Source organism: Ovis canadensis, chromosome 2, assembly GCF_042477335.2.
Source record: "Ovis canadensis isolate MfBH-ARS-UI-01 breed Bighorn chromosome 2, ARS-UI_OviCan_v2, whole genome shotgun sequence".
Taxonomy (NCBI): domain Eukaryota; kingdom Metazoa; phylum Chordata; class Mammalia; order Artiodactyla; family Bovidae; genus Ovis; species Ovis canadensis.
Window position 1 is genome coordinate 37,561,407 of NC_091246.1, and position 26,006 is coordinate 37,587,412.

Here is a 26,006-nt window from a genome sequence, read left to right on the forward strand (position 1 = left end):
AACAGTTGTATGGTGGATGTCACTAATGTTTGTTGTAGGGGAGGGTGTGTAACCTTGTTAACTTACCCCTTGATTCTGCTTTTTTTCCTCGTGATTTCAGAAGCTGAACTGATCTCTGTCACATTCTAGAGCTCAGCCTGGCAACTTTCCTATCATACTCTTAATTTGGTGCTTTGGTTATTGCATGTTTAAAGTAATTTTCTCTTGACTAGGGTAGTGAGCAAAGGAAAAGAATATTTAAGGTTCTGATTTAAAATGCTTTATATTTCATCAATATGCTAGTGCTGCAATACTGGACTCCTGTTAAGTGCATCAGCTGTGTTGTGTCTAGATGGTCTATAATCGTAGGAATAAAATGATGATACCACTGAAGAGAAATACAAAGAATATTTCAGTCATAGTATTTAAGCTGAAAAAGCTGAATCGGAATAAGTTAGTGATTAGTATTTACCTTACATATGGTACTGAAGAATGATTTTATGGGTAGCAATGTGTGGATGGAAAAATATCAAAATGAAAATAAGGAAATATATAGAAGCCCTAGACTATTGCCTGCAGCAAAATGCTGTTGGCAGTAACTTTTCTGCTTTTAGTCTTTAGTGAAAGTTCGTCAACTTGAGTGTTTTTATTACTAATATTTTAAAAGATATTTTAATAGAGTTAGAGGAGTGTTCTTTGTTTCTGTAACTTGTGTATATTTAGGAAGCACAGACAATTCTTTAGCAATTTTTAAGTTTAAATATTGCTGCCTTTAGAGGTATTATTGTGGCTATTTCCCTCCCTGCCCTATTACTTTTAATTGATCCCGCATCCCTTTTTAGGAAGATATTATAGCCAGAGTCCCTGTCCTTGGTGTATCATATACTCTGTAAAATTGTTGTATGCCGTATTTTCTCTGTGAAATGTCTTGAACTAGGCATATTCCGCTAATAAACATCATACAGTGAGTGAATTTTTCCAACTGGTCTATGGTTCACTTTCTTGGATATTTTCCCCCATTTATTGTGTGTGTTTGTGTGTGTATTTAATTGAAGTCTAGTTGATTTACAACATTGTTAGTTTCAAGTGTACAGCAGAGTGACTCAGTTATATGTATATATTTCAGATTATTTACCATTATAGTTATTAAAAGATACTGAATAGAGATCCCTGTGTTATTTAGTAATTCCTTGTACCTTAACTATATTTTGTATAGTAGTTTGTATCATTAATCCCATACTCCTAATCTATCTCACCTCCACGTCCTTTCCCCCGTTTAACTGTCAGTTTTGTTTTCTACGTCTGTGGGTCTTGTTTCTGTTTTGTATATAGGTTCATTGGTATTATTTATTAGATTTCATATATAAGTGATATCGAATAGTACTTGTCTTTCTCTGTCTGATTTTATTTATATTTTTAATTTTAGCTCCTGTTTAACATCTGTTTTTCCCCCTTCTTTTCCTTGGTCCTTTATTTTTTACCTTCTTCCCGGCCTTCTTTTCTGGTCTGCTGAAATTCCCCCCTAATATTTTATTATGAAAATGTTCAAATATAAAGAGAAGGTGAAAGACTTGTACAGCGAACACCCACAAGTTCACAGTTACCTTTACAAAATTGTTTCTGTATTTATTTGTCTACCCTGGGTCTTCGTCGGTGTTCATGGGCTTTTTCTAGTTAGAGCGAGCTGGGAGCTACTCTCTAGTTGTGGTGTGCAGGCTCCTCATTGTGGTGGCTTCTCGTTGCAGAGCACAGGCTCTGGGGAACGCAGGCTCCATAGTTGTGGTGCGTGGGTTTAGTTGCCTTGCAACATGTGGGAATCTTCCTGGATCAGGAATCAAACCGGTGTTCCCTGCATTGGCAGGTGGATTCCTAACCACACACCACCAGGACAGCCCCCTCACAATTACCTTTTTGCTCTATTTGTTTTTATCACATTAGACTAGCTGTCCATCATGCCATCTTATTTTTTTATGCATTTCAAATATATCTATATGATATACCCCTGGACACTCTTGCTTATATGTCATTAACTAGAACTTAATATTTGTCTAGGTTTCTCTCTCTCTTTTTTTTTTTTTTGGTGAAATTTACATACAGGTGCATTTTAATGTATCAGATCACTTAAATATATTTTAAAATATATATTTTTTTGTATACATTTTGAGTAACCCAGTCTCCTATCAAGATACAGGACATCACCTTCATCCCAGAAAGTTGTGCTCATTTTATTTTCTTGGTATAGACACCTGCTTTAGGGTCCTGGTGATTTTACGTACTCTTGACTGCTTTCCACTTTGCCCCCCATTCTCGTTTCTCTCATTCTTTGTGCCTCTTTTCATTGGACTCTCACAGGTTTCTTATGACGAATGTAGGCAGAGTTCTCCCAGATCTTGCACTTGTTGTGGTCACTTTTCTCAATCTGCAAGTATAAAGTGATAAAAGAAACATCTCCTTTTACATCCCTTCCTTCTCTTGGCCACACTAGCCTGGACTCTCATGACTGCTTTCTTAAAGACTGTTCAAATAGCTTCTTCCCTAGTTGGGAGGCAGCATGATTGTTAACACTGGATACCCCACACCTCTGGTAGTTAGGAGGCCTGTGCCAGTAACACTTAGCATAAAGCATGAGTAAATTACATAGGGGTGCAGTATGCAGTTGAACTGGATTACTACCTCTGAGATCTTCCTAGCCATAAAACAGAAGCTGTTCTTTGTGATTTAGTAATTTTTATAATGGGAACTTTTGGATCTTATAGGAAGATAATTCTTCATTGATGAACAGTTTCATGATGGTTATTTACCAAATTACTGTTGGCCCTATACTGTATAATACTTGTACTATGTTTTTCAAGTTTGGGTGTTTTCCTAAGAGAGAGAGGTTGAGTGAGTGTGTGTGTGTATATGTGTGTGTTGGCATTTTAGCCATAAGAATTTAGTTCATGAATATATTCTACTTTCCTCACTTAATTGTTGAAAGACTTTGTTTAGACTCTCCAGCACAAATGGCTGGAACAAACATCCTTATTTTGTTCTTGATGTTAGAAGGAAGGCTTTCAGTTGTCTTTCACCAGTAAGTAGATTGTTAAAGTTGTTGGTTTAAGTTAAAGTTGTTATTGAGGAAGTTCCCTTCTATTTCTAATTTGTTGGAGTTTGTTTATCCTAAAGGAGTTCAGTTCAGTCGCTCAGTTGTGTCCGACTCTTTGCGACCCCGTGAACCGCAGCACGCCAGGCCTCCCTGTCCATCACCAACTGCCAGAGCCTACCCAAACTTGTGTCCATTGAGTTGGTGATGCCGTCCAGCCATCTCATCTTCTGTCATCGCCTTCTCCTCCTGCCCTCAATCTTTCCCAGGATCAGGATCTTTTCAAATGAGTCTGCTCTTCACATGAGGTGGCCAAAGTATTGAAGTTTCAGCTTCAACATCAGTGCTTCCAATGAACACCCAGGACTGATCTCCTTTAAGATGGACTGGTTGGATGTCCTTGCAGTCTAAGGGATTCTCAAGAGTCTTCTCCAACACCACAGTTCAAAAGCATCAATTCCTTGGTGCTCAGCTTTCTTTATAATCCAACTCTCACATCCATACATGACTACTGGAAAAACCAAAGCTTTGACTAGATGGACCTTTGTTGGCAAAGTAATGTCTCTGCTTTTTAATGTGCTGTCTAGGTTGGTCATAACTTTCCTTCCAAGGAGTGAGTGTCTTTTAATTTCATGGCTGCAGTATCTGCAGTGATCTTTGGAGCCCATGAAAATAAAGTCAGCCACTGTTTCCCCATCTATTTGCCATGAAGTGATAGGACCTGTTGTGATGATGTTAGTTTTCTGAATGTTGAGCTTTAAGCCTGAAGGGGTACTGGATCTTATTAAATTCTTTTCTTGTGTCTACTGAAATAATCATGTTTTGTCTGTTATTCTCTTAATATGATATATTATGTTAAGATGTTAAACAACCTTGCATTCTTGAGATAAACTTAACTTGGTCACAGTGTATATTCTTTTTTTGTGTGTTGCTGGTATGCTAGGGTTTGCTGGGATTTTGTGGGGGGAATATTTTTATGTAGTTGTGTTTTCTTGTGATGTCTTTGCTTTTGGTATCAGGGTAATACTGGCCTTATAGAATGCATTAGGATGGTTCCCTTCTCTGTGTTTTGGAAAAGTTAGTGAAAAATTGATGATTGGTGTTCTTTCATTGTTTGATAGGATTTACCAGTGAAGTCATCTGGGCCTGAGTTTCTCTGTGGGAGCTTCTTTTTGACTAATTCAATCACTGTTACAGATTTTCAGTCTTTCTTGAGTCAGTTTCAGGAGTTTGCATCTTTTTAGGAATTTGCCTTTTAGACAGAATTGTTGACTTCTGTCTGGGTTATTCAGCTAGATGGCATAAACTTGTACATGGTTATTTTCTTACAATCCTTTTAATCCTTCTGAAGTTTGTAGTGATGTTTCTCATTTCATTCCTAATTTTAATAACTTGAGACTTATGTCTTTTTTCTTGGTTGTTCTAGCTAAGAGGTTTATAATTTTAAGATTTAGGAAAAAAAAAAATTGGAAAATGATAGAGGTTTCTACAACATTTATCCAGCTTCCCTTAGTCCTAGCATTTTATATTAAATATTGGCAAAGTTTTTCCAGAAAGGGCCAGATGACGAATACTTTCTGGCCTGCAGGCCACACACAGTCTCTGTTGCATGTTCTTTCTTTGTTTTTGTTGTATTACAACATTTTTAAATGCTAAAAACCTTTCTTAGCTGGCACACCGTACAAAATCAGATCTTAGACTGTAGTTTACTGACTTCTGTCCTATGTAATTATTTGTCAAGAGGAAGATAACATTGGCACAATATTATTAAATAAATACAGACTTTATTTGGACTTCTCTAGTTTTTCCACTAAGGTCTCTTTTCTGTTCCAGGATCTGATCCAATTTGTTGTCATGTCTCCTTAGTCTCTTCTGATCTGCAGCAGTTTTTCATGACCACTTACACATTTGAAGAGTATATTGATATATTTTAAAAATAATTACTTGGTTACCTATCCTCCAAAAATGAATACTTAATATTAAAAATATTGTGAACTTACAAGTTTTACCATTTAAAGGGTTTTAATTATTCCTAGTTGTTTTTTTTTCTTTAAAGTTGAAATTATCCCATCTTTAGCCAGGTCTCTTGAAATTGGATCCTGAGGACTTTGGGATTTGTTTTTAGTGATCTTTGATAGTTTCTTCATAAGCTGGCATTATAAATTACTCTAGACTTCTCTTGTATAATTTCTGCTGCATACCTTGATCAGACATTGTGCTCGGGTATCCTGGCATCTTTTAGTGGGAAATGGCACTTAGAGACCTCCATCTGGTAATGGATTTGGGTTTGTCATTGTTTATAGGTCTCTCCACTGGACAGACTGAAAAGTAAAAATGCTTCATGAGTTAATAATGCTGGTAGTTCAAATTCAGGACTACAGAATTTTCATTTTCATTTTTTATATTACATTTTCATTATTTCTACACTGAGAATCCTAGTTTCTTCAGAACCCAGGGGTTGACGTAATTAGAATATCCCCAAATTACTCATTTGCTTTATCTCACATTATGTGTATATACAGCCTTTAAAATAACAGTGCTAAAACTATTACCATATCTTGCCCATTTTTACACCACCTCTCCTGTGCCCAGTGCTATTTTTATTTATACACAGTTTTCAACTTAGGGAACTTGACCTTTTTCATTCCAGGGGCCTCCATAAACGTTACCTTGTTTTTATGTAATATCTTGGTCAGTGGCATCAGGTTTCAACATACTGAATATAAATGTTTACATTCTTTGCTGGAGCAACAATGTGTGTATTCTGATTCTGTAAAAAATAATTTTTTTTTGAATTTAGAATTTTCAGCTTTACCTTGAAATCAGTTGATAGAAGAAATGCCTATGAACTTGTGGAACTTGTGGGAGTGCCCTTCTATCCCTCTTCAAATAGTATCCTATACCTACATGCCCTGTTCGTGTGCCAGTTAGTTGTATACTGTACTTTCTCCATTTGAGACATCATTTAGTTTTATGTCTACAATAGATATTGTGACTGTTAAGCATGTACTTAGGTCAGTATCTGTAGTCATTTAGATTATTTACCTGAAGCCAATGCTGTTGTTGATTCCTCAGGAAAGGCTCATGGGAATAATCATCCCAGTGTTCTGTGGTGCTGGTAATGAGTTATGCCCTTTGTATTTGACTTTAAAGTCATTTTTTTTTGTTATACATGTTTGGCTCTTACTTCCTCTACTTGAATATCTTAAAATGTTTATTTTCTTTTTGCATTAAAGCATTGCTCTTGACAAGTTTATTGATAACTCTGATTTCTTTCCCTTAGAAGTCTTGTTATTTCTGCCTACATACACATGGATATTTTTGTTTTAAAGTCCAGCTATTTTACTAAAAAATATCCTAGTGTGGATTGTTATGCATTGATGTTCTTAAGTATGGTGTTTTTGTTCAAAAATTTAAACATTATTCTATTTGCTTTCCAGACATTTTTCTTGAATTTTAGTTTTAAATCTTTGTACTGTTCCCTTTCTGTCCTTGTCATCTTCAGAGACTTGTATTCTCCACAGATTGAGGTTGGGTTGTCTTTTGCCTACATTCAGCATTTGACACTTTCTATTCTCCCATTGCTTTATTAAATTTTCTTTTTTAAATTTCGTTTTTACTTTGAAGTATTTTTCCTCTTTTGCCTTTTATTTCTCTTATAGCATTAATTGTTAAGTTTATTTTTGTGTTCTTTTCAGTTTAGTTTTCACTTTCATTTCTAAGTTAGAAAAATGTAGACATAAAATGTTATTCGTTTATGTTTTTATCTTTTTCTTCATGCTCAGTCTTTTAGTACATATTGAAACAGAAGATAGCAGTTTTACTTTTTTCCCTAGGCACCTTTTTTGGTGTACTGTCATTGGTTATGGGGGGTATTACCTTGCTTATTCTTTTTCTCTTATACTAACTTTGTATTGGGTTTGACCTTTAGTTTTAGATTGCTCATTTTTATGTGAACTGAGTCTTGAACTTTTACATGGCAACATGGTTCAGAGTGGCTTTTCTCATTTCAGTGTTTCCTCTTTACCTATGTAATTATGTTGGCTTGCTTTCTGAGATTTCCTGGCTTTGTTCTGTTCCCCCAGTGTGGACTTTTTTTGGAATTTTCTGTATATGTGGCCCAATTTTTATTCTACTTCCAGTATTTTCTCTTGATGGGAACTTATAGCTGGTCAGTTCAGTTCAGTTCGGTTGCTCAGTCTTGTCCGACTCTGAGACCTCATGAACTGTAGCACGTCAGGTCTCCCAGTCCATCACCAACTCCTGGAGCCTACCCAAACTCATGTCCATTGAGTCGGTGATACCATCCAACCATCTCATCCTCTGTTGTCCCCTTCTTCTCCTGCCCTCAATCTTTCCCAGCATCAGGGTCTTTTCAAATGAGTCAGCTGTTAAGTGACCAAAGTATTGGTGTTTCAGCTTCAACATCAATCCTTCCAGTGAACACCCAGGACTGATCTCCTTTAGGATGGACTGGTTGGATGTCCTTGCAGTCCAAGGGATTCTCAAGAGTCTTCTCCAACACCACAGTTCAAAAGCATCAATTCCTTGGTGCTCAGCTTTCTTTATAATCCAACTCTCACATCCATACATGACTACTGGAAAAACCATAGGTTTGACTAGATGGACCTTTGTTGGCAAAGTAATGTCTCTGCTTTTTAATGTGCTGTCTAGGTTGGTCGTAACTTTCCTTCCAAGGAGTATAAGCGTCTTTTAATTTCATGGCTGCTGGTCAGTTTCAGTAGTTTATGATGGTATTCCTCCTGCCTATTTCAACCTTTCTGCAATCCTGTAACTTAGTTTGCTATTGGAGTTGTCAAAAACCCTTTAGTACCAGATGCTGTTCACAAATTGCCCAACCTTACTTTCAAGTAAATGCCACTTGGCTACATGGGGTTTCCTGTTCTTCGACTAGTCAGACACCCCAGTGCTGGCCTCTGTCACAGTTAAGTCCACACAGGTGTTGTAACTGTTGTTTTTTTCTTGTCATGTTTGTATTTTGAGGTTTGTAAGAGATACCTTGCCACCTAGTTTTATGTTGTTGTTGTCCCTGGGATTTTAAAATATATATATATATATATTTATTTATTTGGGTGTACTGGGGCTTAGTTGAGACACAAGGGATCTTTTAGTTGTGGCATACAAATTATTAGTTGTGGCATTTGAGATCTAGGTCCCTGACCAGGGATCGAGCCTGGGTGCCCTGTATTGAGAGCACAGAGTCTTAGCCACTGGACCACCAGAGAAGTCCTGTCCCTGGAATTTTAGTTTTGCCATAAAGTTAGAACTAAGATGTTTCTTTGTGCCAACACACTGTCACTATCAAATTTCATGAATTTATCATTGCTGCAGTGTTCTCTACAGTTAATGTTCCAGTTTTGTCAATGTGGAACTTTCATTTATTCCAGTATAGTCATTTACTCCAATAATGTCTTTTATATCATGTTTCTTTCCAGTACAAAATCATTATATCCTATTTGCTTGACAAGCTTTTTTAGTCTTCATTAATTTGGAACCGTTCTCAGCCTTTCTTGGTCTTCTGAAATAATAGCAATTTTGAAGGGATACCAGTTAATATAAAAAATGTTTAGTTTGAATTTGTTTGATGTTTCCTTATGATTAGATTCAGGTTATAGATGTCTATTTGGAATGCTGTTTAACTGACATGGAGTATTTCTGAGTCCCACATGTAACATCAGATGATGTTTCTGCCTCACTGAGGATGTTAATTTTGATCACTGTCAAGGTTTTGCCCATTTCCCTTACTGTTATGATGTCTTGGCCAACAACTAAAAAATAGTGTTTGTGGAGACACTTTGAGACCCGGTGTAAATAACCTCTTCCTCATTGAACTTTCCCCTTCAGAATGAGCATTCATTGATGATTCTTATTTGAATTAATTTTTCCTGTGGTGGTTGCAAAATGAAGATGTTTCAGCTCTCCTACGCTCTTCTCTCAGAGTCTTTTTTATCATCAGTATATTAGTAAGTTTATTTTTTAAAAGATTACTGTTACTAATGATCTACGAAGTAAAATGAAACCAAATAGAGACCATCTTTATTTTCAATTGGTTAAATTTGCATTTTTTAAAAACTGAATTTTGAGAAAGCAGACCCTTTTACACTGTTAATTATAAATTTTTGCAGCCTTTGTGAGAAGCATTTTTGAGCGGATGTATGAAACGTCTTTTAACGTTTTTCTAGACACTTCTTTGACCCATCTTTGTATGTATTCTAAGAAAGCTATCCTGGAGAGATATATATATATAAGATTAAGTGTAATAATGACTCCTGTAGTGTTTAGATTGTAATGAAAGTTTATAGAGTAAAATGCAAGACCTATCTAGTAGATTTTTATGCAGCCAATAAATATACAGGTGTTTACAATCGATAATGTGACCCTACAGAGTACTAATGGCTAGTATTTTGCTTTTGATATCATAGAAAATTATGTAAGTGCCAAGTAAGTAGTTTTTGGTATTAGGTAGTTACATTATGAGTCACTGTGATTTTCTTGTGGGCTGTGTGTAAGTTTTGTTATTTAAGGAAATTTATGTTAAGCAATGAGCATTCATATGCTTGGATCGGAGCAAGGCTGAGTGAATATGAGTGAGGCACGATTTTTAGACTTGAAGTTCAGAGAGTAGGAGGGATTGGTATTAGGGAAAATGGACAGAAATTAATCATGTGGGATTTTAGCACCAAGAGCCCCAATGGTTTACTTTTTTTAAAAAAATGTATTTTTAATTATTTATTTTTATGGAAGTATAGTTGATTTATCGTGTGTTAATTGCTGCTCTACAGCAACATGATTCATGTATATATATAGTATATATATTCTTTTTTATCCCAGTGGGTTTTTAAAAATTGTTTATTTTTATTTTTGACTGCACTGGGTCTTTGTTGCTGTGCTCAGGCTTTTCTCTAGTTGTAGCGAGTGGGGGCTACTCTCTGGTTGTGGGGTGTGGGCTTCTTGTTGCAGAAGCTTCTCTTGTTGAGCATAGGTTCTAGCTGCACGTCACATGGGCTCAGTAGTTGTGGCTTGAGGGCTCTAGGGTGGAGGCTCAGTGGTTGTGGTGCATGGGCTTAGTTGCTCCATGGCATGTGAGATCTTCCCATACCAAGGATTGAACCTGTGTCCCCTGCATTGTGAGGCAGATTCTTAACCATTGGACCACCAGGGAAGCCTGTCCCAGTGGTTTACTTTGACTCATAAGTGGTTGCCACTTCCCAAAACTCAGATATATAATGTGGCAGTGCCATCTTTCCAGAACTCATTTTTCCCTTTGGTTTTCCCTTTTACCTCATTCACTTATTTCATACCTTGGTTCTTTAGGCTGCAGCACTGGGACTTCTCATTTGAGGGTGTATGTAAAGAAGCCCCTTATGTATACTGATGAGGATTGAGGTGAAGTTGGCCATATGTGTAGACAGTGTTTCTGTAATGTAAACATCTTTCTGTAATATACTGGCGCTTCAGCTGAGATCACAGCAGGCATAGGTTGGGATCAAAGGATTGGCCATTTGGTTGGAGGGAACTGGCCAAAGCTATCTGGAGCTTGAATAATCAGCCACACACATGAACTGGAAAGGTCTTATGAAAAGTGTTTTTACATTGTAAGAAATACTAACAACCTCCTCAGTGCCACCATCAAGATTATTATGAATCTATACTAAAAGCAGGCCTCCCTGGTGGCTCAGGTTAAAGCATCTGCCTGCAATGTGGAGAAATCCCATGGACAGAGGAGCCTAGTGGGCTACAGTCCATGGGGTTACAAAGAGTCGGACACGACTGAGCGACTTCACTTTTCTTTTCATATTAAAAGCAAAGATGAAAAGCTGTTTATTATTAGCATTTAGTGAATCCCCCGCCCCAAGCTCATTCATTAATTTATGTGATTTAACTTTAAAAATGTTTATGTTAGGAGTTAGTATAGATTTTAGCTAGCAGTAGTAACTTTACTTAAACAAAATTACTCCAAAAGAGTTTATTATTTATTTTGTCTGTGCTGGGTCTTTGTTGCTGCATGGGCTTTTTCCTAGCTGTGGGGGCTACTCTCCAGTTGAGAATCCCAGGCTCTAGCGTCTGTGGACTCGGTCGTCGTGGCTTCCAGGCTCTAGAGCACACGCTCAGTAGTTGTGGTTGCCCTGCTGCATGTGGAATCTTCCTGGACCAGGAATCAGACTTGTATCTCCTGCACTGGCAGGCAGATTCTTCACAACTGAGCCCCCAAGGAAGCCCTGAAGTAATTTTAGATTTATTAGAATGTTGCCGAGAGACCAGAGATTTCCTGTGTATCCCTCATCTGGTTTTATTGTCACAATTATGGTACCTTTGGGTATGTTGCTGTTACCTTTTCAGATTTTCTTTCAAGTTTTTTAAAAAAATCTTTTCATTTTTGTTTATTTATTTATTTTTGTTGTGTCATGAAGCTTGTGGGATCTTAGTTTCTTGACCAGGAATTGAACCCATGCCCTCAGTAGTAAAGTGCAGTTTTAACTATTGGACTGTCAGGGAATTCCCAAGAATTACTTTTTTTTTTTTAATGCCTTTCTAAATTTTTAATTGGCAGAAATACTACAAAAGTAAACCTCAAAAATTCAGTAACTTGGTCTTTTTTTTTTTTTTTTTTTTAGAAAAATGGTTTTGAGTGAAAAAAGCAGCTGGAAAAGAATTTTCTCTGTAGCTGACTAATTTTAGTGTTTGAAAGTTGGTTCTTTTAAAATTCTGTTAAATGAAAATCGTTAAAAAAAACTGTGGCTAAAAATGTAACTTAAGAGTTTTCCTTTAGGTAAGTACAGCCTTCTCTTCAGAACTGGTCTTTTTTGAGTTGATAGGAAAGCTCTTTTGCTTTTTGACCGCAAGGCTGGGTCTAAGCCTGTATTCTGAAGTTTGCACTGTTCCTGTTCTTCCACTTTCTGTTATGCTGTAACTTCATCTCCTCAAGGGAAAGAAAATTCAAAAAAGAAAATTTAAATGAGTCACATGGCTAATGAAAATGAACAGGACTTCATTTAGGTCATTTGGCCAAAGGAATGGGACCTTTATGCTATTTAATTGGGTACTTATTTACTTTATGGGAACACATTATATACACTTAAGAGGTCTAAATGAAGAGTCCTTTTGTTTTTTTAGTTAATCAATATTTTTGTAACCATAGTGATTGAGAACTTTTATCTGTTTGCACCAGGTTTTGGCATTAAATCTTTTAACAGTTGTATTTGATTTTACAGGCAACAGCTGAACAGATGCGTCTTGCTCAAGTGATCTTTGATAAAAATGATTCAGAGTTTGAAGCTAAAGTTAAACAGGTATGTTTCTGGCAAAGGATACTGTTATTTTTGTAATCTATTTTACTGTGCTTTAAAAGGTAATTTCACTAGAGAGTCTTATTTTAAATTACGTTTTTTACTTAGTTGCAAATAATTGGATTTTTGAACTGGTGATTAAATACCTGTATTGGTGGCTAGAATGAAGCAATTTTAGCAGTAGAACCTTTCTGAATTATTAGTGTTACATGTGAACAATGAGCATTTGTGAAAGCAGGCTGACATTGTATATACTTGTGCATAGGTAGTATATTTAGTATTTGACAAATTCTCAGAAAATTTTGTTTGATGTTAAGGAAGAGCTGAATTGCCTTTTCACATATTGTGATGATTCTAAACATAGATTGGAAAAGTTATTAAATTTTAGGGTGATGTCTTCGTTTAGAATTTTGGTGAGATAACATAATTTCATGCTATTCTTTTTTGATAAGAGTTTCCTTCCATTCAAGATTCTAGAAACCGAGCTATAATCCTTACCTTACCTTGGTAGACGTCTCCCAGTAATTCCTTGTAATGAAAGTCCCTTGGTGAACCTTTTAGCACTTTACTGTGGTAAACTCTGTTCTTACCTAAGTTGCTGTCATCAGACTTAGTGATATTTTTGGAAAGCCATAGAAAGGATTTCTTAAAAAGTCATAGAACTCATTCACTGGAGTGAGGTTTATGAATTATTTGAGACATACTTCTACATATTTATCTGAAGAGTATGGCAGACACACCAACAAGAGCACTGGTACACTTCAGAGCTTTAAGTTTTAACAATGGTTCTCTCTTTTACTAATCCAATCACTGGGGGAATTTTGACAGTAACTGTACATCTTAATAACTGCATGTGATGGGTGTTGGGCCACTACAGATTCTTGATAAAAATCTAACCTCGATAGTAGACATCCAAATACTGAAGCACTGGAAAGCTATAGAGTGTATATAGTCTTGCTGGGTAACACAGGAAGGAAATCAGATGGAACAGGGTGGTGTAAAGAGCTGTATTTACGAGATCAGGAGACCTGCCTTTTTGATAGGCTAATTGTTTTATGACCACCGAGAAATCATTTCAGATGTTGGGGTCAAAGTATTTTGAAATGCAGCTGATATTGGTGCATATTGAAATAGTTAAATGTAGTTAAACAGATACTTAGATCATATATTTGCTCACTAATAATTGAGAAACCTATATTGTGCTTAATCTGTGGTTGTTCCTTGTGTTGAACATATTAAATAGCTTAATATTTCTTGTAGGGAGCCCACCAAGGAGATTTCTTTAATTTCAAACAGTAGTACCCTGTTGAGGCCACTTGAGAAAATAGTATGTCCACAAGTGAGTTTTGTGATAGCTGCCAAATTGTAATTGTGAGACCTTAGAGTGTTATAGGGCTTCTCTGGTGGCCAGGTAGTAAAGAATCCACCTGCAATGCAGGAGACCTGGGTTCGATCCCTGGGTTGGGAAGATCCCCTGGAGAAGGGCATGGCAACACACTCCAGTAATCTTGCCTGGAGAATTCCATGGACAGAGGAGCCTGGCAGACTCAGTCCAGGGGGTTGCGAAGAGTCAGATACGACTGAGTGACTTTCACTAAAGTGTTATAGATTATTTTGTATGTGGAATGTTCTAAACCAAGCAGTAATAGCCCAGGTAGGGAATGTTGTCAGAGACTATTGTACAATGCAAGCAGTTAGACTGGATGTTTGGCAGTTGTGGCCATATACTCATTCTTGGTCTTTGGGAGGGCTTCTCTGGTGGCTTAGACTGTAAAGATTCTGCCTGCAGTGTGGGAAACCCAGGTTTGATGGGTTTGATGGGTTGTTGTTGTTGAAACAGCAACCCACTCCAGTATTTTTTGAAATATATATAGTCCCACTTAACATTTGAGCAGTTTAGAAACTTGGGAATCCCAGGCCTGTGAACTAGTTTGAGCAGTCACAAAACTAATCCTGAATGTTCTGAGAATGTTGGTATGTATGTATGTATGTATGTATGTATGTATGTATGTATATGCTGCTGATTAAGAATCTGATGCTTGGTCAGCTTGGAGGAAGGTTGATTTGTAGCTTGACTTTGCCAGTTTTGGTGAAAAGACATAGAGTCACCAAAAAAGCAGGTAAACCTGATCTTAGATTGTACACGCACAGTCTGGAAGAGGCCATCTTCATATGGAAGGATTGCATAATCTTTGTCTTTATATAGTAGAATCTAAAAATTAATATCAAGTGCCAATTTTTTGGATTCCCCTAATCATTTTCTTATAATTTCAACAGCTTATGGAGGTGACAGGAAAAAATCAGGATGAATGCATAGTGGCTCTCCATGACTGTAATGGAGATGTCAACAAAGCTATCAACGTATTGCTGGAGGGGAATTCAGACACTGTAAGTATTATTAATTGATTTGTGTTGCTGAACATTGTCTCCAGTTTCATATTGCATTTTCAGCTTTATCTCTTACTTGGTAGAGGTAGAGGGGATTATGGGTGCCATTCCATATATATTTTAGAACCAGAAAGAACACTAACGAGAAATGTCTGTTTTGTTATATACGTATGGTTTCTTCATGACGTTGTAGAATCTGAAGACTCTAAAGAGAACTTGGTCATCTAGTCCAGCCTTACACAGTTGCCAAAATTCTCTGGGCCTGTGGACATTTCACTACCTGAAAAACTTAACTGGCTCCACTGCTCATGTTCCTTCATCTCAATCATCACTGCTCGCTACTCCTTATACCTCTAGGTTAACAGAAAATCAGGATTTGCTGTTATATCTATTTGCTTATGTGTCAGACACATTTTCATGACAGTCTGACAGCTATATAAAATAAGAAAAAAAATTTTTTTAAGCTTTGTTGTAAAGTTTGAGGAATGCACATGGCACACGAAAGCTCCTCCCTTTGTAGTTTAGAAAGGGTGCTGCTAAAGCCACACCAGAGGCAGGTGTCAGTTCTGGTCTTTTGATTTCTAAATAGAAATTATACAATATTTCATTTGTATTTTTTCATTGAGGAAATAAATTTCAGAGCAGATGAAAATAGTTATTCACCTAAATGGGATATAAAGATGAGCACATCAAAAAGTACCTGCCTTATCATTGTTTAGGTTTAATTGGGTTCTCATTTTTACAGATAGACTTTGTTAGGCATAGGTTGTATTAAAATGAACTATTGTGGCAAGCTCAAAACTGAAATGAGTATCTTTTTATTTAATAAGAAAGCAAGTAGAAAGAAATTTATAATTATAAACATCAGATAATTGGGAAAATACTTCATTATTTGAGTATAGCAGTATCTGTGGCTAAAATTCTGTGCAAGATAACACTGGTCCAACATGATAAAACTATCAAATATGTCAGTTTGTCAGGAAAATGCATGCTGTTAAGTGAGGAAATCAAATTTTGAAGAGTTCTTGTTTGCTGACACTTAGGCATGTATTTGCTGGATTTTATAACATATGGGGAGTGTTCAGCCCATTGCTAATGAATGCAGTGTAGAATGGGTCTCACTTATTTTTTAAAATGAACTGAAGGACTGAATTGGCCTTATTTTTTTTCAAAAGAAGCACTAAATAAATGAAATATTTCCAGATTATTAATTGAGGGGCTTGTTTTCTTTTATATGGTAGAGATAGGCCTGGATGCTGTTTTCTCTTGCCTTTCCTTTAGCTCCCACAGATTCATCATTCATTTTCTGTGGTGGCTGGGTTAATCTTTTAAGTCTTAAATGAACATCCAGTTCTATCTCAATAAAGAGTTTCAACTTTCCTTTTCTCATTTGGAGCTGAACTCAAAGGAGGTGCTTCTGGGCTGAAAGTTAGAAGAGTCTCTTTGATTACCTCTAGAACCTAGAAATCACACAGTTGGGGGCTAGATCTGCCATGTTGTTTTCTAAAAGATTGGAAACTTGCAAATTAGGGCCTGAACACAGACACAAAAGACCTTTGCCTGTTTGGAGAGGGCTATAGGGCAAATGGAGAGGCAGAGGGAAAGTCCTTTTGAAACCCTGGTTTGTTAGGATCATTCTGTGGTCCATCTTTCATCCTGTTTGCCTTGTTCTTTGTTGTCTGCAGCGGCCATGGGTAAGCAGCTGTAAGGAATATCTTCCCCGCGTGCGGTAGATGATTTGGAGTGGGCAGCTGGAAAATGTGAGCATGGTAGGCTTGATTGCTAGGAGCAGGAACTGTTCAAAATAAACTATGAGAGCAAACAAATTGGCTAATCTTGTTTTGTAGCAAGGCCTTCTGAAAGAAAATGGTTACTTCGAAAAAATAGTGGAATTGTCCTCATTATTTGTAGGGGTACATTTGTCTATCTAATAGAGTAGTTGTCAAAGGAAACCACTGAACAGAATCTTAAGTACTGAACTTTTCATTTCATTATAGTGCTGTTCTGTTTGTGTGATAAAATAGTTTTGAAGTTTAAGTCACTTGCATTAGTGTGCTTAAATATATATATGTATGTTTGTATTTCTTATATGTATGTATGTATGGTGCATGCTCAGTTGTGTCCAGCACTTTGTGATCCTATGGGCTGTAGCCTGCCAGGCTTTTCTGTCCATGGGATTTTCCAGGCAAGAATACTGGATTGGGTTGCCATCTCCTCCTCAAGGGGAAGTTTCCGACCTGGGGATCGAACCTGGATCTCTTGTGTTGCCTGCATTGGCAGGTGGATTCTTTCCACTGAGCCATTTGGGAAACCTGTTTGTATTGTTTAGTTCTTGGCAAATACAAAGGGGTAGGAGAGTGATTTTGACTAAACTGGCCTAGACAGCTCTTTTTTTGATTGCTAAATATGCTATCTTGGAAGACGGTTTCTGTTAACATTTCTTCAAACCTCTTATACAGGTAGCAAAATATAGATGACAAAGGTTGCCAGAAGTTCTGTTGAAAATCTTTTGTAATTATTTGGTTTTCTTTGAAAGCCTGTGTGCATGCATGTAGACTTGTTTTGCAAAATATGTGGTTGTATTCCCTTTAGCATTCACTGTGGTGTTAGTCTATTTGCCCCTTAAAGGTTCCTTGCCCTGCTTTCCTCTCCATATAAGTTCCGGTTAGTTTTTGATCACAAGCCAAGACTTGCTTAGTAAGGGTATCCTTTGCTGAATGAAAATAGGGTAAAATGTTACTGTCTCTCAAATGTGTTATATAGAAATCTTACATGTTTGTCATGTTTATTCATATCAGCAAACAGATGGAGTTTATATGCTGTGGGATTTCTTTTCTGGAATAAATAAGCTTTGTTGTTTTTGGCAATTAAAAAACAATGCAGAACAATGAAAAAGGTAAATGATCTTAAAAGGCCCTCACTTAGATAACTACTACTTTTTCCAGCAATACACAAGCTCCTATTTGAGCTTAAAAATGTAATCCTATTTTATACAGTTTGCCGATAACTTGCGTCACTTATATATTATGGCTCTCTTTCTGTGAACACATGGATTACTCTTTAACTGGCTATATATTTCTCACTTTATGAATGTTCTAGAGTAGGTAGTCTGTTAAGCTAAATATTTGGGAAATTTTCCATTCTTTTGTTCTGTTGTTCGTTGTCTGCATATAAATGTTTGTACAATTATCAGATTATTTCCTCTGAATAAAAACCAAAAAGTAGAATTACTGGGCCAGAAGTTTTGAACCAATATAAAATTTGGACGCTATTGCCAGGTAGACTTCCTGGAAGGTTAGAATGGATGGATGTTCATCACAACTGAAAATACCTGATTATTCTACCATAACTATTGGCTGTTGATTTTTAAAAAAATTTATCAAAGCTTAGAGGTGGAAAATAACTTGCTTTAATATGTATTTTTTTTCACATCCAATCATTTTATGCACGTACATTTATTTGGATAACGATTTTTTTTAAGTTTAAAATAGTTATTGCTTAGTTTGAAATTGAATCACTTCAAATCCCTGTGGATTTGGAAAATTATGGAAAAGTAAATAGAAACGAATGGGTCAGTTTTGGGATCTCCCAGCAACATCCTGATGGATATCCTAATACTCATATCTGTAAGAACATAGTGTTTCATTCTTTTCTCCACGATTTTTCTGCGTATGATTTGATTTGTGGGAGAAAGGAGGTTGTATAAATCATTTAACTTCTCATTAGAACAGGTCTTCAGGGGCTGAAATTTTCTGTATTTAAAAACTAACCTCAAATTTGTCAACCACTAAATTCTTTAAGATGGTTATCTTAGACAACTGAATAGCGAAAATTGTATTCCTGAGATTTTAGGGTAAAATCTTACAGCCTTTGAACTAGTTCTGTATATTATAGGTGTTTGGCCAACTACTGAGGTAGGTGGGGATGGTATAGAGTGGGAGCTTGGGGAAATAACATTTGCTTTATTCTTATCAGTATAGAAAAAGGCTCTGTTGCGGGACAACATACAGTATGTTGTCAGTTAGGCTAGTGCTGTAATCTTTTGTGCTTTCCATAGCAGTAGGAACCTAACAAGAGATTTGCTGTCTTTGTCATCAGAAAGTACAGTATATTTATGGAGAAGAATTAGAATGGTAGGCATGCAAGGTATAAGGTAGGGGTAATTAGTTTCAAAAGATAAATGCATACACCCTTGATGATTGTACACACTTTAAATGACAGCTCTGAATAAATGCTCTTATTTTCGGTAGACTTCATGGGAGACTGTAGGAGGGAAGAAGAAGAATTTTGGAAAGGAAAGTTCAGAAAACAAAGAGAATAGAGAGAAGAGAAGTGAGAGAGAAGTGAGCCGTGGACGTGGAAACAACAACCGGAAAGTAAGAGGTGGCAATCGTGGGAGAGAGTGTAAGTACAGACCTTTAGCCTCAGCTTTGCTTTATAAAAATTTTCATGCATACTAAAAAGCTGTCAGAATGATTCAATGAATGTCCATAAATCCACCTCCTTAATGCAATATTTGTTAATATAAGTAACACTTAGCTACAACTGAGTAGTTTGTTAGAAACCCAGCTGATGCGGTTTCATATTAGCACTGACCTGGGCTGTAGGTAGTTCTGTTGTGTCTTAAGACTGCCTTCTCTAATCTAGTGCATCTTCTAATTTTAAAGAAGGGTTTTTTTGTTGGCAGATAGATAAAGCTGTTTATTCTTCCCTACTTACGGATATTCATGGTATTTGCAGGGTTTAGATTAAGAGGAAAGTTGTTGAATAGGGAAGATTTTTCTCAGTACTTTCCATTCAACTCAGGTTTTGGCATCATTCACCCAGAATGACACTACCTTCTGTGCAGGCATACCAAAGTAGCTAAATTATGGATGAATAGAATATAAATATTTAACATGTCCCCTTACAAACTTTCGCTAGTTTATTCCACAGATGTTTATCGAGTATCTACAATGTAGAAGAAATTCTTAAAGGCATACAGCAATGAAGAATACAGAAATCTTTGCCCTTCTAAGACTTTTAAAAAACATATACTTTTATTTATGTATTTATTTGGCTGTGCTGGGTCTTAGTTGTGGCACGCCAGATCTTTAGTTGCAGGCACGTGGGATCTAGTTCCCTGACCAGGGATTGAACCTGGGGCCCCTGCAGACCTGGGAGCACAGAATCTTAGCCACGGGACTATAGGAAAGCCCCTGCCCTTCTAAGACTTTTAAGGGAAGTAGTGTGAGATGTAATAATAAAAAAGAAGAGTAACATTTCATATTAATATTACAGTATTTTAATGGCATTATGTAGAAATAATGTTCTGGGGAAAAACAAAGGCAGAGAGATGGGAATTACAAATAGGGGTTTGACAAATTTAAAGAGAGTGCCCATGGAAGGCCTCACTGGCAACTCGCAGAGTTAAGCCCTGAAAGAGGGGAGCAAGCTGTGCCAGTATTGTTTATAAATATTCTATATTATATAGAGTCACTAATGCCAATATAGGAATGAGGAGAAGAAAAGACTGTGTTAACAGTTAACTTCCCCAAGAACTCAGTATTTCCTTGCAGTTGGCTAGTCTTTGCCTTTCCAGGTTTTGAACTTAACCAATGAGCAAATTTTGTTGTATATCGTTGCATAACAAAGGTAGTTTTTTGGAAGTAAACTTAACTTTATGGGAGGGTAAGTCCAAACAACAAAAAAAGTAGTATGTCATTTTGATTTCTTTTTGAATTTTTACCTACAAATTAAGCAAGTTCTTCTGTCACTTTTTTGAGCCACTCTGGCTTGGTTTTGTTTATCGTATTTTCTAAACCCTTTGGTTAAATTTTAACCTTTTTTAAAACACATTTTTGTTGTTGTCGAGGGGCAGGAGTCTTTTTGTCCTTGTCTTTAGTAGCTGTTTGCTCTTTTCCACTTTAGTTAGAGGTGAAGAGAACGGAATTGATTGCAATCAAGGGGACAAGCCTTCCGATCGAGGCAAGCGAACTCGTGGTAGAGGTAAGAGAATGAGGAGAAAGGAGATACTTGTGATGGGGAGAAGGAGGCAGGCTGTTCATATACTCAGTTCACTAAGGGCAGTGTACTCGGAAAGAACGGTTGATCTGAAATGTTTTGATTCATTTATTGATGCCTATAAGTGAAATATTTGAATTATATAATTTTGAGGAACCATATTGGTGGTTTTCAGATGAGCTGAGAAAGGCCCTTTGTGTGAATAATTTAAAATTTGAAGCTCTGAGCAAAAAGTTACTAAGTTCTCCTGTGTTGGACTTTAACAGATGTGTTTTACCCATATGATAATAGTTTTGAAATTATTTGCCCATTGGTTACCCCCATCCAGAAAATACAACAGTGTTTTCTGTTAGTGATCATTTCTTTGCATTTATTAATTCAGGATGTCATTAAGCCACTTCAAGAATATAGTTCCACATATTTAGAGTTGTAACTGAATTTTCTTAGGGTTCTAAAAATCAAGATACATAATGTAGTAGGAATATCTTATTTTGGTTCAGTAAAGCTACCTGAATTGACCGACATTTTGTTTGATCCATTGTTCCACTCAGTTGTGACTGTTCTCCAAATGAGCATTTTACAGTGGCAGAGTTTCTTTTGATCAGAAATACTAGGGATAGAAATTAATGTAGGTATACTGCATATGCTATCAATTTCCTTGGCTATTCATCCAGTTACCATTACTAAATTTCTACTATGTGGGCCAAAAGTAAATAATTTTCAGAGATCAGAAAAGGGCAGAATTATATACTAATTTGTTGGGCACAGTGAAAAGAAGGTTGTGCTTTAAAAACATTTCAATTGTAATTTCCTTTTCTAGATTTTTTCTTATTAATTTCAAGCACAGAGAAAAATGGAGAGAATAAATGAACCCCGAGTCCCTTCATGTTTAGTCAGTAATGTTTAAGGATTTTAGCTCTATATCTGCAGAAATATTTAAAGTAGATTTTTGTGGATATTTTATCATATATTACTGTGGTAAGCACCTCTAAAAAACGTATGTGATTTTGTATGTAACCATAATGCTGTTTTCACACTTAAAAATATCATTTAATAATCTATACATATAGTTTCCTGATTATTTAAAAAATGCCTTTGTAATTGCTTTCTTTTTCTTAAAAATTTTGTTTTATTTGGCAGTATCAGGTCTTACTTGAGAGCAAGGGGGATCTTTCTTTGCAGTGCGTGGGCTTCCCTCTCTAGTTGTGGTGCACTGACTCCAGAGTGCTCAGTTAACATAATGCAGGTTTACCTGCCTGACCACATGTTGCACAACCAGTGCTTCAAAAGTTGAAAAAATTGGGCTCTGAAGTTTTGTCTCATGCTCCATACTCACCTGACCTCTCAGCAATTGACTACCACTTCTTCAAGCACCTCGACAACTTTTTGCAGGGAAAATGCTTCCACAGTCAACACAAGGCAGAAAATGATTCCCAAGAGTTCATCAAATTCTGAAACATGGATTTTTACGCTACAGTAATAAACTTACTTCTCATGGCAAAAACATGTTGACTGTAATAGTTCCTATTTTGATTAATAAAGATGTGTTTGAGCCTAGTTACAGTGATTTAAAATTCATGGTCTGAAACCACAATTACTTTTCCACCAACCTAATATTTACTGGATTACACAATATATACAGAAGTGCTCAGGGTATGGTTTTAACATTTTATTTTAAAATAAAAAAAGCAGCAGAGTTTTGTAGAGTGTTTACCCAGAGTTCCCAAACTTTGTAATATTTTGCTACATTTGCATTGCCATTTTCTCTCTATATGTACATATTTTTTTTTCTTGAAACCATTGTGTGTGCATTTCAAACATAATGCCATTTTACCCCTAAATATTTGTGTGTAAACTCCTAAGAAAAAAGATACTGCTTACAGAACTACCTTAAAATTATAAAATCAAGAAATTACTGTTTTTACAATCTTACAAAACTTTCCAGCTGTCCTGCTAATGTCCTTCAGTTCAGTTCAGTCGCTCAGTCGTGTCTGACTCTTTGCAACCTCATGAATCGCAGCACGCCAGGCCTCCCTGTCCATCACCAACTCCCGGAGTTCACTCAGATTCACGTTCATCGAGTCAGTGATGCCATCCAGCCATCTCATCCTCTGCCGGCCCTTTCTCCTCCTGCCCCTTAATCCCTCCCAGCATCAGAGTCTTTTTCCAGTGAGTCAACTCTTCGCATGAGGTGGCCAAAGTACTGGAGCTTCAGCTTTAGCAACATTCCTTCCAAAGAACACCCAGGGCTGATCTCCTTCAAAATGGACTGATTGGATCTCCTTGCAGTCCAAGGGACTCTCAGGAGTCTTCTCCAACACCACAGTTCAAAAGCATCAATTCTTCGGCACTCAGCCTTCTTCACAGTCCAACTCTCACATCCATACATGACCACTGGAAAAACCATAGCCTTAGACAGACCTTAGTCGGCAGAGTAATGTCTCTGCTTTTGAATATGCTATCTAGGTTGGTCATAACTTTTCTTCTAAGGACTGGTATTAGAATTCATTAATTTTTTCATGAAATAATTATTGTGGCACATTTATAATCGGACTTTTTTGCTAAAGCAAAGCTAATATATGAGACATGACGATAGACTCTATGCTTTCTTCCTCTTTGAATTCCTGGGGCATTTGCTGTTGTCATTTGACTCATTTATGCTACTTTACAGTTGGGGAAGATGTATTCCTATCTTTCTGTAGATGAAGCATGAACCAGGGACAACTTGCCTGAGTCCTAAGTCTCTGAGTGAAGCAATCCCCAGAGATGCCTTGTTGGGCTGAACTGGTCTCTGGGCAGGTGAGCAGCTCATCATCAACACAGCAGCCATCTTTATCATTGAACCAGCTCCGAAAATCTGGAAACTTTTGCCAGTTCAAAAAACTTTAAAACTAACTTTAACTAAACTTTAAAATCTTTAGGATCTTAAAGATCATGACCTGGAGTGTGCAGTGATAAATTCAAGTGCCCACAGTTTCTGGCAGATTTGGCTGTTATCAAAGCCCTGCTTACAGTCTCCTGGGGATGAGAGAGGGATTGTTTTCTATTTTTCTTTAGGTTGCACATGTTTGGTCCTGGGGGAGTATCTGTTATTTGGATTTGCCTCTTCTAGTAAAGATGATTAGGTGTCCTCTGTGTTTTCGCTTTTTTCAAGGAAAGTGAGTGACTTTTCTACTCTGGTTCTCAGTGTAATACATAATACTAAACAATTAAAAACTTGAGCAGTTATTCAACATAGATGTAGTACAGAGTCCCTAGAGAGACCTATATGAGTAAAGTTTTAGCATTTATCATAACATTGATTTATTCTTTATGATTATCTACTTTAATCTTGTTTTTCTGTATTTTATGAACCCGGGTCTGTCTTCTGAGGTATTAGATGAAAACAGGTATTTGTACCAGGTCATGATAAAGGGAAATGTATACATATCAAAAACAATATTGCTGGTAGCATTACTGGCCAGGTGAAAAGGAAAGAACAGTTTTGTTAGCTTGTTAAAATGTACGTGAATATGGGTTTTATTTTTATTTTTTGAATATGTTTCTATTTAGTTTGGCTGCACTAGGCCTTTGCAGCATGTGGGACCTTATGTCTTCATTGTGGCATGCAGGTGCTTTTAGTTGCAGCATGCAGATCTTTAGCTGCAGCATGTGGGCTCTAGTTCCCTGACCAGGGATGCAACCCAGGTCCCCTGAATTGGAAGTATGGTGTCTTAGCCTCTGAACCACTGGGGAAGTCCTGGATTTGATTTTTGAAAATCTGCTGAAGATATTTGGGTTGTTCCTGTTCGGTAGTTGGGTGTGGTTGCTGCTGTCTGGAGACATGGAGATATGTAGTTGGTACTGACTTTTTCCAGGAAACTCGCAGGATTTCTTGAGTTTTGGTCCTTAGATTATGGTTTTTTTTTTTAAATAAATTTCTTTCTTTTCTTTCATGTACATATTGCTTTCTGGCTCAAGGATTAGATATTATTTAATGATGTCTTAGCAGAATCATTTTTTAAAAATTTACCACTATTAATATTTAACCACTTGTTGGTGCCTTTTGTCACACAGTATGCCATTGAATGGGTGCACTTATCAAGAGCAGTTGTATTGTTTAGATTTCTTCACTGGTAACCAGTGTTTATTGTAGCCTAAAATGTTTTACATACTATACAATTCACCCGTTTAAATTACATAATTCAGTGGGTTTTAGTATATTTATAGAATTATGCTAGAGGCAGATTTTATTTTCTTGGGCTCCAAAATCACTGTGGACCGTGACTGCAGCCATGAAATAAAAAGACGCTCCTTGGAAGAAAAGCTATACAAATCTAGACAGTGTATTAAAAAGCAGAGACGTCACTTTGCTGACAGAGGTCAACTATAGTCAAAGCTGCGGTTTTTCTACATTCTTGTACGGATGTGAGAGTTGGAGCAAAAGAGGGCTGAGCGCCAAAGAACTGATGGTTTTAAATTGTGCTGGAAAACAGTCTTGAGAGTCCCGTGGACAGCAAGGAAACCAAATCAGTCAATCCTAAAGGAAATCACCCTGATTATTCATTGGAATGACTGATGCTGAAGCTCCAATATTTTGGCCACCTGATGCAAAGAGGCTACTCATTGGAAAAGACCCTGATGTTGGGAAAGATTGAGGGCAGGAGGAGCAGGGGTGACAGAGAATGGAATGATTGGATCACCTTAGCAACTCAACAGATATGAGTCTGCGCAAACTCCGGGAGATAGTGAAGGACAGGAAGGAAGCCTGGCATGCTGCAGTTCATGGAGTCGCAAAGAGTTGGACAGGACTTAGTGACTGAACAAAAACAATAATACAATTATGCATAATCAAAACTATTGATTCCCAATTCCTTCCTCTTCTTCACCACCCCAATTCCAGCAATAAACAACTGGTGATCTGTTTTCTGTGTTTATAGATTTGTCTGTTCTGAACATACAATGTAAATGGAATCTAGTAGTATGTGCCCTTTCTGACTGGCTTCTTTGACCTAATGTTTTAAAGGTTCATTGATGTTCTACTTCATATCAGCACAATTTTATAGCATGTATAACTACTTCATTTCTTTTTATAGCCAAATAATATTCCATTTTATTATATACTGAGATTTGCCTTTTTTTTAAAAAAAAAAGCTTATATGGTGACTCTCCTCCTCCCATCTTATCGTCCTTAACTTTAAGGATAAATTAACTTATTCCTAAATTTTGGGTTGTAATCTTGCCCAAACTTGTACATTGAAAGCTTT

At 36.8% G+C, this 26,006-nt stretch overlaps 1 protein-coding gene across 7 annotated transcripts in view; it reads left to right on the top strand.

Moving 5' to 3' along the window:
* UBAP2 (ubiquitin associated protein 2) overlaps nucleotides 1-26,006 on the top strand; it is a 114,077-nt gene that overhangs the window by 35,904 nt on the left and 52,167 nt on the right. For 4 of the 7 annotated variants that reach the window (XM_069575883.1, XM_069575882.1, XM_069575887.1 and 1 more), the window contains exons 3-6: nucleotides 12,295-12,372; nucleotides 14,647-14,757; nucleotides 19,008-19,161; nucleotides 20,668-20,745. In XM_069575883.1, the coding sequence (XP_069431984.1) occupies nucleotides 12,295-12,372; nucleotides 14,647-14,757; nucleotides 19,008-19,161; nucleotides 20,668-20,745 (421 nt within the window). Of the gene's footprint in view, nucleotides 1-11,697; nucleotides 11,853-12,294; nucleotides 12,373-14,646; nucleotides 14,758-19,007; nucleotides 19,162-20,667; nucleotides 20,746-26,006 lie in introns of all 7 variants that reach the window. The other 3 variants (XM_069575885.1, XM_069575884.1, XM_069575886.1) reach the window with 1 other exon arrangement.